At 37.6% G+C, this 14,851-nt stretch overlaps 2 protein-coding genes across 5 annotated transcripts in view; both read right to left on the bottom strand.

Moving 5' to 3' along the window:
- cngk (cyclic nucleotide-gated potassium channel) overlaps positions 1–4,860 on the bottom strand; it is a 67,708-nt gene extending 62,848 nt beyond the window's left edge. The window contains exons 1-5 of the mRNA XM_081719024.1: positions 4,700–4,860; positions 4,126–4,306; positions 1,384–1,663; positions 987–1,086; positions 43–128 (exon numbers count right to left, since the gene is read on the bottom strand). Of these exons, the coding sequence (XP_081575150.1) occupies positions 43–128; positions 987–1,086; positions 1,384–1,663; positions 4,126–4,293 (634 nt within the window). The 5' untranslated portion in view covers positions 4,294–4,306; positions 4,700–4,860. The remainder of the gene's footprint in view (positions 1–42; positions 129–986; positions 1,087–1,383; positions 1,664–4,125; positions 4,307–4,699) is intronic.
- A 2,353-nt stretch (positions 4,861–7,213) lies between these two features.
- fam53c (family with sequence similarity 53 member C) lies at positions 7,214–14,750 on the bottom strand. Of its 4 annotated transcripts, none has more exons than XM_027005035.3 (5): positions 14,306–14,750; positions 13,017–13,197; positions 12,530–12,590; positions 9,578–10,422; positions 7,214–8,804 (listed from the first exon to the last, which is right to left on the bottom strand). In XM_027005035.3, the coding sequence occupies exons 3-5, from the start codon at positions 12,534–12,536 to the stop codon at positions 8,532–8,534; spliced, it is 1,125 nt and encodes a 374-aa protein (XP_026860836.1). In that variant the 5' UTR covers positions 12,537–12,590; positions 13,017–13,197; positions 14,306–14,750; the 3' UTR covers positions 7,214–8,531. The 4 variants fall into 4 exon arrangements, with proteins under 4 accessions (XP_026860836.1, XP_081576049.1, XP_081576048.1 ...); XM_081719923.1 differs by having other exon boundaries at positions 13,070–13,197; XM_081719922.1 differs by having other exon boundaries at positions 14,663–14,682.
- Positions 14,751–14,851: the final 101 nt, after the last annotated feature.

Here is a 14,851-nt window from a genome sequence, read left to right as displayed (position 1 = left end):
TATTGTTTTGTTTTTAAGATAAAAGAATATTAAATTACTTACATTCAGGTAACAAATTCAACCAGTTCTGTCTTTTTGGGCAATACCTTGGGTGACCTTCATAAGCAGCATCACAGACCTGATAAAACCTGCCAGAGTACATTATCACTGAAAGCTTTAGTTGCCATAACAAAGGTAGATAAATACATTAGTTCATACTGAAACGACATTTTAACAGTTCATGACTTAAAAAGAAGGCAGTGTGATGGAAACCCAAGTGCTCTTTGGTTTGGTGGACAGAGCACACATCACCAGGAAGATCCAGTTTTGAAGCTGAGCATGGTCACTGCCTTCTGCCTTTAATACAGCCATCCAAACTTGGCCTAAAATCCAACAGTTTATCAGTCCCAGATGGACTTGGACTGTAATTGGGTAAGGAACCTGACCTTTACTCAATATCACTGCTGTCACCCAAATAATGTCTGGTCAGCAACAATTCTGTGACCGGTGATAAATGAAGTAAAGGACGGCTGAGAAATTGTGCATACAAGCAGGACTGTAATTGTACAACTATAGAATGCACCAACATAGGTGTTTAGTATTTTCTCATGGTGCTGAGAATAAAAAAGAAGTTATATACAATAAAGCAACTTACATTTCAGCACATTTTTTAATTAAACGGTAAATTACATGAATATGAAATGGAATTCATCTGAGGCAGCATATCAACTAAATAATAGAGGTAATTTTTTAAAAGGTGCAATGTCCATTACCTTAGGAAAAAAACGTAAGAATTTAGTTAGGTTTTATAAGGTTTACAAATTTAAGGAATTGTGTTCTAGCTGCTGGGATGTGGCGGTACAATGTGTGTATATTAGACTGTTTTTTGAGCTGATTATCATTTTCTAAATGCATAACAATCTAAAAATCACCTTTATATTGAACATTTGGTGCTTTTCTTTGTAAATATCAACCGATAAGAGCATTAAGGCTACTTAATCACTTACCAAAGGCATGTAGACACTTGAACTGAAATGACAATAATTGAGAAGGATTTTAGAACTGCTACATGGATTTTATTGGTATCAGGTTCATTACTGAAGGAGGCTAGGAATAAAAAATAAATAATAACATATATGACCAGGATATGAATGAAAACCATATAAAAATACTGTGCAGATAGAGCCATTCAAAATGCATGTCTCATATCTCTGTTTTGACACCCAAGCAAATAGTTTTATTTTAGCTTGTTAGTTACTGGCAAAGAAACATAAATGTCACATTTTACCAACATTACCACACAGGATAATTAACGGTGTTAATGTGTATTCATTCATTTTCAGTGGCTCCATAAGTATTTTATGATTAAACTAAAACATGAAGACTTCAAATTGGATAACTTACATATTATGTTGAACAACCGCAACACCCTCAGACATCTACTGATCTGCATGAAATGCATCACAGGGAATGCATATCTTAATGTTTCCAGGGGGAGAACAGACAGCAGATCCACTGTGAACCAACTTCTAAGATATTTCCATCGAACTTGTTCAGAGTCTGTTATAACCACTCCATGTCTTTCATATCCAATGTAAAAGCGTGAGATGATGTTCAGTATAAAGATGGCATCAAGACAATATCTTATAAATATTATCTTTGGCACAGTAGAGTTGAAAAATAGCTGAAAGATAAAAATTTTCATTACAACATAAAATTACTGACAGCATGAACAAAAGTTGTGCTGCACAAAAACAAACATCCTTATGCTCTCCAATGACACTGTAAGGCCAGTTCATAAAACAGTATATGTACTGTTAGCTTAGCCTTATACAACAGCTCTAGTGCCACCCCCTCCAAGACAACATACTGCATAGTATTGCCTTTTTCATACCATCATGTCTTCAAATAATCTCGTGGTATACAGTAAATACAGGGGGTTGGGGGGAAATACCGGGGTTGGGGGGAAAACACTTTAACACATTCCGTAAACACGTTTTATTTGAAAGAAAAATCAGAAATTACAAGTGTTACTTATTTTGCAATATCTGAAAAAATATATTTAAACCTTAGAGCTTTAAACATACCTAGCCTATACTATTTAGCCCTTACTTTCAATAGATTTAATCTCTCGCTGAACACTGTTTAAAAACAGAGGAAATATACTTCAGGCTTTAACAACGAATAAGACAAAAATGTGAGCATTTATGGTGTGAACACAATGCAATGCTATTCAACAGTTCAATGCTGTCTTAGTAGCAAATTGAAGTCGTCTTATATGTGGCGTGTTAAAAAAACGACAGCAAGAAAATTCAGCTACTATTTTCTAAAAAAAAAAAAAAAAAAAAAAAAAAAAAAAAAAAAAAAAAAAGCACATTATTCAAGGTTTTTCACCAGAATAACTAACTGGTTTAAGCTTGAGCAAGTTACACACAGGGATAACAATACTGCCTGCTGTGCTAAGTTTTTTTTGCTATTGGTCTTGCAGTTTGCTCGACACTGCCAAATTGAGATTATGAACAAAACAGTTTAACCATGGCCAATACAAAAGCTTAACAGCGGATGCAAAGTTAGCTCCATTACCTGTAATTATAGCTGTGAGCTTATTCTCAACCTGTTTCTGTTCTCGGAGTGCATCACCTAGCACGGCATTAATGTTGGCAGCTGTGTGACTTTCCAGGAAAAACGGTGTTTCGAGACATTTAGACTGTAATTTCCAGTCTTGTGTGATGGATAGTCAATGACATGCATGGTGTCATGTTCACCAATGACCATATATTTGTTGTCAATGAATAGCTGTCTGCAGTCGACAGCATGACATGTTGTACATCTTGTCGTATAACTTTGTTGTAGGAATCGCTATTTTAGAAAAGTATTTTCCTTCCAGGTAGCTCGTACTGGCAATCAAGTGTTTGGATAGTGACTTTTAATGAAGATTTTTCAACCGTGCTGAATGACACTATTTTTTAGTGAGGTATTTTGTAAACTCTAATGTACATGCTTTCCATCGTGCACTGTCTCTTATTTATTTTGTGGATTTGGCAAAAGCGCCTGTAACCCTTTGTTGTGACAGTGCTGCGGTGGCTTTGCCAGCAGTGACCAAGTGGCTTTTTGAGGTCGACGGCATTTGGGAAGTGGTTAAAGGGTGCTTTTTAGATGTGATATTTGCATATTTGGTGTATTTCCATCCTTATCTGCAACTGTTTTAGGCAGATCTTACATACAGGTTTCATCAAGGTTTGCTGGTTCTCCCTTTTCATTTGGAAAGAATCCAAAAAGCTGCCAAATTGCAGGAATAGCATTTGTCTTTGAAATTAGCTTCCTTGACTCACCATGTTGGCATCCCCATTTATCTGTTTGACCTTAACAAACAGTGAGTACCTCAACCATCAATCAGTGACCTCTAAAGCTCTGCACCACCCATCACTGTCAGCAGCATCAAAGTTCATTTGCAAAATTAAAGCAAAACTAAAGGTTTTACTAACCAACCTGTAGTCAAAAATCAGAGCTTTTGGTTGACCAAGAAAATCAGCCATGGAAAACCCTATACATTAGACCAAAATTCAGTAGTCTATGCATACACACTCATTTTGCAGATTTTATGGTCATTACATAAGTGATAAAAGTTGCTTCATTGGTGGTTCATTAGTTCCATCAGAATGATGGAGTGGTAGCTACTGCATTTGCTTTTAACTGTGATGTGTCACATTTATACTGACATTGACTGAAAAGACAGACAGCATTCATCGTTTCAAAGAATGCCTTGAGCTTCTTTGCAGGAAATTGAAACTAGAATTCAATCTTCTTCTTTTTTAATTGTCAAACCTTGCACCTAATTTTACTTATCCTATTATACGTATGAGACTGTAGAACAAAGGTTTATTAGCATGTCACTGAAGAAAATACTTTGGATAAAAGTGTAAACTAGTAGTATAAAACTATTCAAAACAACTCTTCTTTATTCTATTAACGCTAGTAAACACAATCCAAAATAACTGAAATCGACGCATTTATTAAACGTCCATGACATTATACAAATGTATTTTTGCTTTTATAATTTACTGTGACTTACACCGCTGTCAGTAAAATGCTGTAAATTTGAAGTATCATGGGTTATACAAGTCCTTAATACCAAATGTGTCTTACCTCATACAGCGTCAAGGTGACAGATCCCAGAGATAATAAAGCAATGATCAAATTCCACACTCGTACAATGTTTTGCTTTGGAGAAAGAACTAGCATCGCACTCGTCGTAGACACCACATTCCGAGAATCTTCCTCGTTTATAACAGTGTATATATCTTCAAATGACATTTTCGATGAATATCTGTGACCGAAAACGATAGGTTTAGTTACATTAATGCTGTGGCAACTCTAACGCTAGGTTAGCTAACTACAGTTAATGTAAACGTAATTAATGTTATATTTACATAACTTAAATATTATATTTAAGAAGTTGACAATCTAGCTAGCGTTAGTTCAGTGGTTCGTTTAATATTAAGTGACGGAACACTAAAGTCCGTTACTCACCTCGCTAAGTTAGCTGGTTAGCTAGCTAACATACCACAACCCAATTTTCTATTAACTAGCGTTAGGTAGCTTGGCTTTGTTATTCGAACAGCTAGTATTAGCTAGGGTTAAATGGTATGTTAGCTAGCCTTTTTAGAAGCACGGTAACTAAAAAGCTATTAAACTAGCTAACTACAATTATATAACTAACCTAGATATGTTCCCTAGTTAACTTTCCAGTTAACTGTGTGTCTTCGTCAGATGGATTTCATCGTTAATGTTCCCTCTGATAACATTCAGCTTTCACCTCTGATGCAAACCCGATCTGGGAAGCGTTATCTGCAAAAAATGTCGGTTGAGAAGGCACGCGAGTTATTTGAATTTCTAACGTCTGTAACGTTAACCTTAGAAACTCAAATCCTGGAGTCATTCTGAAACAGTGTTAAGTAACTCAGCTTTAGTACTGTACTCATTAGAATATTTTCTATATATCTATTTGGGATTTATTGAGTTGTTGGTGGTAGCTTTGACACTTGCAAATAACTTATGAAAGAAACTTAAAATACTAAAATTCTACCCCATTATTTATCTAAATCGAATTAGACAGATCGAAGTGTCAGCCGAATAAAGGTGTAACAACGTCTAGACATAGCACTTTGTAGCGAAACAGCCAACTCTTATTGCAGTAATGGCTAGGCTACAATAATAAAGACATTTTATTCTTTATTTATCTCTCTCTTTTTTTTGTTTAGATAAGTAACAAAATGTATTAGATGATGTATTGAATGATGGCACCTCCTAGGAAATCGGAGGTTGGGATCCATAAACAACTGCAGCAAGAGAAATACATAGGTCTACAAACTATTGAAATAATATGTATAAAATGTCTAAATGTTTTTCTGAAGTAGGCAAGCAATCATCATTTTAGCATTCATTTGACAGCCCTGTTCAGATTGCATGACTAATTTTTTGTTTGTTTATTTTCCTGTTTAATCAGAATTAGGTTAAGGCATTCTATTTTATTGCTTCAGACAGGGATATTGATTATGCTGTCTTAGGTTTTATATTGCTTAACCTGTCGAAAATCTTTTTTTTGGGCCCTCCAAATTTTTCATAGTCTACAGCCACAAAAGGGCTTAATCCAGCCCTGCCAACGCTCATATAGACTAATCATTATTTTTATGGATTTTACAGGTTAGGAAGGGATTGGCTGTGTGGGAGCAGCTCAGTAGGTGATAAATGCAGTGTGTGCTGTTGGTATGGTGTGTAAAGCCCATATGGAACTAGTGGCACTGAGCATGCATTAACGGTGTCAGTGAGGCTGAGTATGGCCTTAGTCACCTAAAGAGGCCAGTGTGGGTTTATGTATAAAGAGGTTTTGTATGTGGCTGGTTTAAAAGTGAGCTTGGAGGGGGGACTGACTAGGATGCCAGATTTCACTGTGGAGTCTTCTGGAGGTGTTGTGGGCTTCAGTGAAAGACCAACGAAGGGAGGTGACTACCTGACGACCCTGTGAAAAACATGCTATGTTGTAGTGCCTTGTGGTGCCTGTGAAGTGAATGGGCTGGGCCATATATGAAATTCTAATATGGCCCAGGCATATGTTTGACATCTTGTGTATAATTACAATTCTCATACAGTCGTTACAGCTCTCATATAGGCTAGATTATATGAGCTACAACAAATTTCATGGTTGTTAAAACAACAATGAAAGCCTACAATATAAGATATATACACTTCTTCAGATGAATACAGACGAGGCTGAGAATTGCTAAGGACTAAAAAATAAATAATAAAAAATTATAATATATACTGTAAATTAGGCCTAAATGTTGGGTTCAAAATAAATAGTTTTCTTGGCAAATAGGTGTATATCAGAACAGCACGTGTCTATAAATGCTTTGCGTAAATAACCACAATCTAGTCTACATTTTATGTGGCATACACGACAAGTGAAAAATGGCATATGGAATTATGCAATTAATTGTCGATTTCTCAGGATTGCAAGGAAGCACTGTCTCAACTGGCAGTGGCAGTGTGGTTTCACAACACATTGCATTCATCAGATCCAGTTAAGTTTGACGGAGAATTTGCTTGTTTGTGCAAATGCTGTTGATGGTGATTATTTATAGCCTATAGGAGCTTATGGCAATTGTTAACAAGCATGCATGCATGCCTGATTATAAACAAGGTATTCGCTAGAATCCTTTACGTTTATTTGACATATGTGAATCCAGTGAAACGTCTTCGTAAATTTTTAGTCTTGATTTACTCAAATAATTATTAGGTGACATGAATAACCAATGCTTGGAGAAAAGTGTTTTTAAAGTGTTCTGAAAGAGAAAAGCATTTGTATGCATTGTGCATGTTTTTAGCTGACTTATAGCAAACATAGCGGTTAATCTGTAATGTTTTAAATTCTTGTGTGCATTCTATTTTGTTACCTTAATAATTTCCCACAAAAAATATATTAGATTCTTTAAGGTCATTTTTCAGAGTGTAAATTAAACATAGTCTAGGTGAATAAGCAGCTGCTCTTAGAAAAGAGCAGACCTACGCCCACCCCATCCTCTTAAGAGTTTACACAGAAAAATATATTCATCTCAGTTGTGGTACCATGGTCATGACATAGATAACAGTTGATACTTAAAATGGAGTGTGCAAAAGACACTGACTGCCTTTTAATCACAAGGGGGTGCTAGAGCAGCAACATTTGACTAATAAAAAAAATTAAGAGGCTTTATTGTAAATGCTATTTTACAATACATTGGTATCTTTGTTCATACTGTAATCTGTGCTAATTAACATGAGTCACAGCTATGAAATTTGAGGCTAAAAGGAAACTTTTATAAATTATTAATGTACCTTGATATAGGGTTCAAAGATTTAATCAGTGGTTATGTCCTTGTGTATGATGTATATAAACACATCCACTGAAACAACCTTAAGATGTAAATTAGTGCCAAATATACAGAATTGGCACCGCCGCCCCCCCCCCCCCTTTCAGTTGAAACACTGACCATGGACAGATATTTGGGGGTTTTTTTTTATCTGTGGATGAAATAGAGTTTGAACAGTTTAGGAAAATGTTTGACATTTGATGGCCTTTCTTTTTCCAAAATAACTTCGATTTAACTTTATGCATAAACTGAATCTGAACTTTGAATCCTTAGATATAACAGAAATAAATTCAGAAAAAACACCTGAACCCTTCCATCTACCATCTTTATACTCAGTTTGTTTTAAACAAATACTCACTGTACAATGTATTCAGTATTATAATGTGCCTTCAGAATACAGTGGTTGCATTCAGTCTGTTTCTGTCTCAAATACAGTGCATTAATCAATGTACACTCAATGTATTCAGTTTTAGAGGAATGCATTGTACAGGTTAAAAGGTTAAAAAAAGAGACAGAGGAAAAGTAACAGTAAGGACAACAGATACACAATTAATTTCTTTCAAGAGTCTTTCAATAAAGAAAAAAGGCATCTTAAGGCTTTTGCTGAATTAGATGGACTTTTTCAGATGTAGAAAAGTCCAAAGAGTAAAGTACAGATCTCATTTTGACCTTTTTATTCAAATTGAACAAAACACTGGTATTCATAACTATCATTCACGAAAGACTATTCCCACTAACAAAAACATACTGAGAGAAAAAGACATGAAAAGGAAAGACAGCAAGAAGCCAAAGACCAGTCCCCCCTTAAGCTGTATCTGTCAGTGATTTTTAAGAGAACATCTAACAAATCCTAGCTGGTATCCCCAGCCTTCTAATATTCACATCCTTAGAGTATCTTAGCGACTGATTCTGGAATGTAATATGATACTGGGTCTTCATCCAATGCCAACTGCATTACCTGTAATAACTGATAGTAGTCAACATGTCTTCATTAATGCATCAATGAGATTTTTTACACCTGCGTGCCACATGAGAGAGCAGCAGTGTTCCTGAGAGTCCTGCCAGAATAGGGTGGCAGGTGGTGAACAGAAGTGTTGAATGCTGGCAATGCAGTGGAGAAAAAGAGGATCCTTTACACAATTTTTAATTCTCCTCAATGAGGGTAATGTCTAATTCAGTGCAATCCCTCTCAAAAACACTTTGTTGTCCACCATCTCGTGCAGTGTCCGCTTCCTCTCTTTCTTCCTCCTCCTCATCACTTTCACTCAGTGGTCCAATGCTTGTCCTTCCCAAACCTTCAGCGGGTGAACACGACCCTCGGAAGTCTCCAAAGAAAGGCTCAAGGCCCATGCAGACATCCCCTCCACAGGCAAGTCTACTACGCTCCAAACAACTGAGGGGATCTGTGCTTCGTGTCTGAAAAGAAATACAGAATTATTGATAGAATGTAAAAGAATTAAAGAAAACTCTATTTATTAAATGAAATATTTAAAATTGTTGGATGGACTGAAATCTCATTTTGCACATTCCATAAAAGATATAGATGGCTAAGACATTTATGACATTTTCACCTAACATATTATGAAAAACAGCAATTCTATTAAGTCTGTTGAACATTTTTTTCACAAAATAAATGATATTCTTGTATGCAGAGGCAGTCCCAGAGACCTTAAAACAGGAACCTGCTTGAGTCGTGTCATACAAATCAAAGATGCTTTAAGATGTGCAGATTCTTTCCATAGCTAATTTTATACATCCAAGAAGCAAAGCCCCCTTAGTACATTAGAGTGATTGTCAATTATATATTGCCCTTAAAAACATTTCCCCAATGTTTAACTATTAACTTTCCTTCAAAACCTTTACTTAGTCTTCTAGAGATCCTGCTGTTCTGTCAAAGCCATAATTAGAATGTTGATGTAGGGGTATCTTTATGTGATGATCTTGTAGGCAGTCATAAAGCTGCATTATGGAAAAAACTGCTTCTTCCAAATATTTTCCCTCAGACTTCATTTCCATTTCCGGAATTTGGCAGACGCTTCAGATCAGGGGCATGGTACTCTTTTGTTTACATATTTCATTTTGAATTAAAAGTAATTACCCAGGCTCCCTCTTGTGCAGTAGGGTACTGAGGTAAATGGTGCCCAATTGCAATAAAATGTCACAAAGAAAGAGAAGAACCTAAAAATTACCTGCGTCATTTTTGCAAAATCCAGCCCAGGACGTGCACATGGTCTGTCTGGGTCCCTGCGCCGCTTCAGGCCAGGCTTGAGCAGGAGTAGGTCACAAGGCTGAGAATGACAGCGGGGAAGTTGAGGAGGAAGAGCACGACGCACAGAAGATGGAGTGCTGCACGCAGATGACGGTGAGACGGGCACAGCTGGTGGATGGGCTGTAGGCTGGAGGGGCACCTGAGGGGGTGGAAGGAAGTGTGCCGCAGCTTCACGAATGAGTACAGGAGAGAGTGAGAAGCGCCGCTGCGGAGGAGGAGGAGGGTGAAGAGGAGACGGAGAAGAAGAGCATGAAGAGGGTGAAGGAAAAAAGCAGCAACAGGCACCACCTCCAGCAGTGTCACTGGGATCCCATGGGAAAGTCCATGGCAGTGGGGAATCTGGAGAAAGGGCCAAGCTAAAAAAGGTGGGGCTGGAGGAAGAATGCAGAGAGGAATTCAGAGAGGAACTGGGGGCACGCAGCGGACATGGCCCCCCCGCGCCCCCTCCACTGTGGCATCGGCGGTTCACTGGTGTCCAGACCTTGGAGGCGCTTGGCCGCCAGGTATACCGGCAGCGTGAAAGGTCCTCCGGCACAGACAGCGAACGACAGTGGCGTTTAGGGGGTGGCGGGGGGGGAGGGGGAGGCCCGGGAAAAGACAGGTCCGTCACAGAGGTACTTGGGGCAAGTGGACGATTCAGGGTGTCCCCCTCCGGCAGATGGGCAGCAGAAGGCGCCAGAGGCACAGGGCCGGGGGGGAAGCTGGAACTCAGCACACCCTGCAGACCAGATTTTGAGGAAGGGCAGAGTTGCCAATAGCTGCTCTCTATGGAAAAGGTAGAAGGAGTGAAAAAATGTAAACAAGCAAGGCCATTAGTTTATAGATATTGTGTAAGAATTTCAAACCTTTCTTCTTTAGAACCAGACTTTATAGGAGCAGAAGCTATAATTTTAACACAATGACTTAATTTGCTGCTGAGTGCTTGCTGAGTCATGAACATGAATAGTACAGCATTTCTGGATAACATTTTACAACATATGGGGCAAATTAACAGTTTAACACCTAGCTACATAGCAGAAAAACAACTGCTGGAGTCATGTCATGCTGTGAGATCTGATTCTTCTCTCATGTTAAAAGTTTTTTCCCCCCATGTTTATCCTTTTTTTAAGTTCTTATGACAGACAAGGACATTCATCATGCTTTAAAAATTGGGAATAGGTACCACCCAAAACCTTAAAGTAAAAAACATTTTGGGCCCTTTTTAACATTGAAAATGAAATGAGTCTGCATTTGGAAATCATGACAACCACTGTAGAACTTAAATTAGAGCTAATCAATCATTGATTCTTATGTAACAATTCAAGTAGATTTTCCACCCTGTCTTGAACCCAGAGTCAGGGGTAATGACACAGTGGCCAATCACTGAAATTAATTTCTCAGTGATTACAAAAAACTGGACTGGATCAAGCAAATTTAGCTGTCCAACAGCACTGCACAAGTAGCAGCTTTAAAATGTGATGGCTGACATACGTAGCACAGCAAGCATATGTTTAGCCCTCACCCCACTGTTTACACCAATCATGCCATAGGAAAGACATACACAAGGAATGGAAACTGACAATGACTAACAATTAGGAGAAAACAATTAGGTTGAAAAAGAAATAAAGGAATGTCAAATTTTAACAATAATAACGTCATGGAAATGTAATATGATTATGTGTAACAAATTTACTTTTATTTCAACTGAAAGGTATGATAAGCATTAACAGGGATGGAGCTTAGTACACATATATACATGGGTAACAAGCCAAATTATTATATGAAGATGATAAATAATACATTTATTCCAACATTGCTCTCTGTAGTCTAGTTCTGATTTTCTTTAAGGCATGTAACATGTAAGAAAATAAATAATTGCTCTCATAATTTAAAAAGTACCACTTCAGCACTGAATGCAGGCCACTGTTTTGTTCTGTAACCGGGGACTTTTATACTCCTTAATAATAACTATATAGCATGCTTCACAAAATGTTATGTATTGCTTCCTCGAACTATTTTCTGCAAAGGGGTATAATTATGAATCAGCTTACATTTTCTTAAAAAACATTTACACTGACTGACATGCCTTCAGTGGATTCAGAGCTACTAGAGGAACTGTATATTAGGGGGATGTTTTTAACCTGCTAAGTCAACCACTGAACCTAAACCTCACTGAGCTTGAGTTTCACATACCTGAGGACACGAAAACAGAAATGCCTCAAAATAACAAGGACTTAAAAAGATCGCATTACAGGCCTGGAAAACCATTACCAATGCCAATATTTTTTATGTCCTACTATGCATTAGCTGTACTATATTTTTTGTAGGTCTATGTTTTGTGTAAATATCAGTTTATATTCTTATCACGAGTTGTGTGCATATAGCTGTTACTGACTACAAAAAGGGACAAAAATTACAATTTAAGGTTATGTTAGTTTCTATGGTGCATTTGGGAGAGAGTTGTAAATTATAGAAGCTGCAGGAATTAAAGCCATTATTAACTTCACAAGTACATTACAAGCTATATTTCCAGTTTGGTTCAGCTGCATGAGAATGCACACACTTAAGACTCTGCATTTCTGCATGACACAGTGGTAGCATAAAATGGAGTGGTATCCTGACTAAAATGAACAACTTGGATTTATTTTGGTTCCTCATTGGAGAACAAAATTGTGCCAACACTCACTTTAAAAATACATTCATATTTGCTTTTTAATATTGTCTTACTTCTATTACTATATTTTTAAAGACTTGGCTTTTGTGTTAACTGCAATTTTAATTGAAAACCAATGTAAAAATAAAATACAAGCCAACAACTAAAGCTGAAGCTCCATATGCACCAAAATAAACTGTTTTTATTTAGAAAGATATTATTAGAAACCTGCATACTCACCAGGCATCAATCCATCTGTAGGCTAGCAGGATTCAGTGAGTGTGAAAGGATCATGCAGAGGCTGAAAGATAAATATTATTCAAAAGATTAAACCACAACATGAACAAATTTCTATATTGCTATCAGTGCAAAAATTATTTTAACTTATCAAAAAACATGGTGATGAACCCTTAAGTCATGGTTAAAAATGTACCTGCATTACTTTGTTCAAAACTATTTACATTTGTTTGTTCATGTAAATTCCATGCATAATCACAGCACCAACAGAACACACTGGAAAGTCTGATATTGGTCAGAAAGCTCACAAAACACAGGGGGGAAAAAATCTGTTTGAGGCCTCATTTGCATATTGCTGCCTTATGTAGAATCAAATGATATAGTTCACAGTCCTATGTGAGATGTACATAGAAAGCATTATTATTATTATTATTATTATTATTTGTTGCATTTAACAGTATTCTCAATTTATATCTAAAACAAGCTTTACCAGATTGATGTCCAGTGGCTTTGGTTTATGTTAAGACTATGGATTTGCTCAACTTTAAGCATAACCATGGCTTGGCAAATGAGGTCTGAAGTGAAGCCGATGACCATCTCAGAAAATCACAGGTAGCATACTGGCTTCCTTAGCACCCCCTCAGAAAAAAAAGCGGTCATGACTTCATCACCTGGGAACACATTAAAAGAACAATCACATTTGTTCATACAATTATCTGAAACCCACAGCAAAACCTCCGTCGCAACATCTCTTTTATAACAGTTGGGTAGTATCGACCTTAAATATTGTTAATACTCGAGCGGCCTGCAAAACAGACACAGCCTACACGGGCAGCTAATGAAACGGAAATGACGATGCGATGGTGTAGAAAGAACTTAGTCAAATGGCAGCCTGTATGACATTCATCTTGGATGACATGTAGCCAACACCAACATCCTCCGTTCGCGTATTACAACGTGTGTACATTTAAACGCATTCATGTTACTTACACAATCTTTTCGCTTGTAGCTCTACTGGCTGACTTACTATGCCTACACTCACAAATATAAGCCTTTGTCGTTAGCTAGCTAGATAACATCAGGTAAGGTTTATTTAGCTAAAGCTAGCAACATTGCCGAGTAACCCCTATCCTGGTTTTTGTTGCCAGGACAGCCAGTAAGTTAGCTAATCTAGCTAAGTAACAATGAAACACATCTATGTAAGAACCCAAACAGTTGGATATGTTAGCTATCTCTAGTAACCTAGTGAAAATGATGGGTCAGTATCAGCTATGTGACAAGCTAACAAATATAGCCACTAAGCTAGCTAGATGTCGACTCCAGGACGGTCTGATTTCAGGCCAACCAGTCACACAGCGATAGCAGAACTATAGTTCATTGTGAGCTAGCTAGCTACCGGCCAATTTAAATGTCTCACCTAAATGTAGACTAATCTGAAAGCAAAAAAATCACCGGTTAACAGTTGACAAATCCCCAAACCAAAAGCGTTCAAAGGCATCTATAGAGCTAGCTCGCTACTTTTAAATCGTACAGGCCCACTCATCCAAGACTCAAAGCTGGGTAGCGTTAGCTAAATAGCTATTTTCCAAGCAATCGCTAGCTGCGTCAAATAATGCAGGGATTTACCACAATGCAAAATGTATCTGGTATAATCTGCTAGTTAAACGATTGATACGTTAGCTCTAATTGAATGATTAACAGCGTAACATGTAGCTATGGGAGTAGCTCAATGGTAAATGACTTGGGATACACAACCTATGGATTTTTTATTTGACTTACCTTACCAACAATCGAGACCAGCAGAGCAGACGTAGCTAGCTAGGTTAGCTAGCTAGCGATAGCACGTTTTATCAGGCATACGGTGTCAAATCGGCTAGCTAGCTAGCTAACCTAGATCTATTATTGTTTGCATGAGATCGACCAATTCAGACAACAGCTAGGAAGCTAACCAACTAACCATGGTGAAACGTAGGTTATCTATTGTGAATTTCGGTTCTCTTTACCCCTCTAATGTAAACACGCCACTAAAATAGGCTTCATGCTCATACGCAGACCAATATAAAATTAGGTAAGAATGTGCTATAATGTAGAACAGCTAGTAAAATGTCAACATATCGTGTCTTGCCAGTCACCTACAACGAAAATAAGAACGCCCGCACCATTTCGTTAGCTAGCCAGTATCCATCTGCAGAGCCGCGAGCCGCCCCCCACCCCCGCGGAACAGCACTCAGAGTACCTAACAAACGCCCTCTGTTGCTCCTCATTAGATCAGCAGCACGCAATCCCTGATAGTAACTCGTCAATAAAATTGAGATTACCAAAGTC

Source organism: Electrophorus electricus, chromosome 8 (assembly GCF_041902795.1).
Source record: "Electrophorus electricus isolate QZ-2024a chromosome 8, ASM4190279v1, whole genome shotgun sequence".
NCBI lineage: Eukaryota > Metazoa > Chordata > Actinopteri > Gymnotiformes > Gymnotidae > Electrophorus > Electrophorus electricus.
Note: the sequence above shows the minus strand (reverse complement) of the source record. Positions and strands in the feature narration are given on the sequence as shown.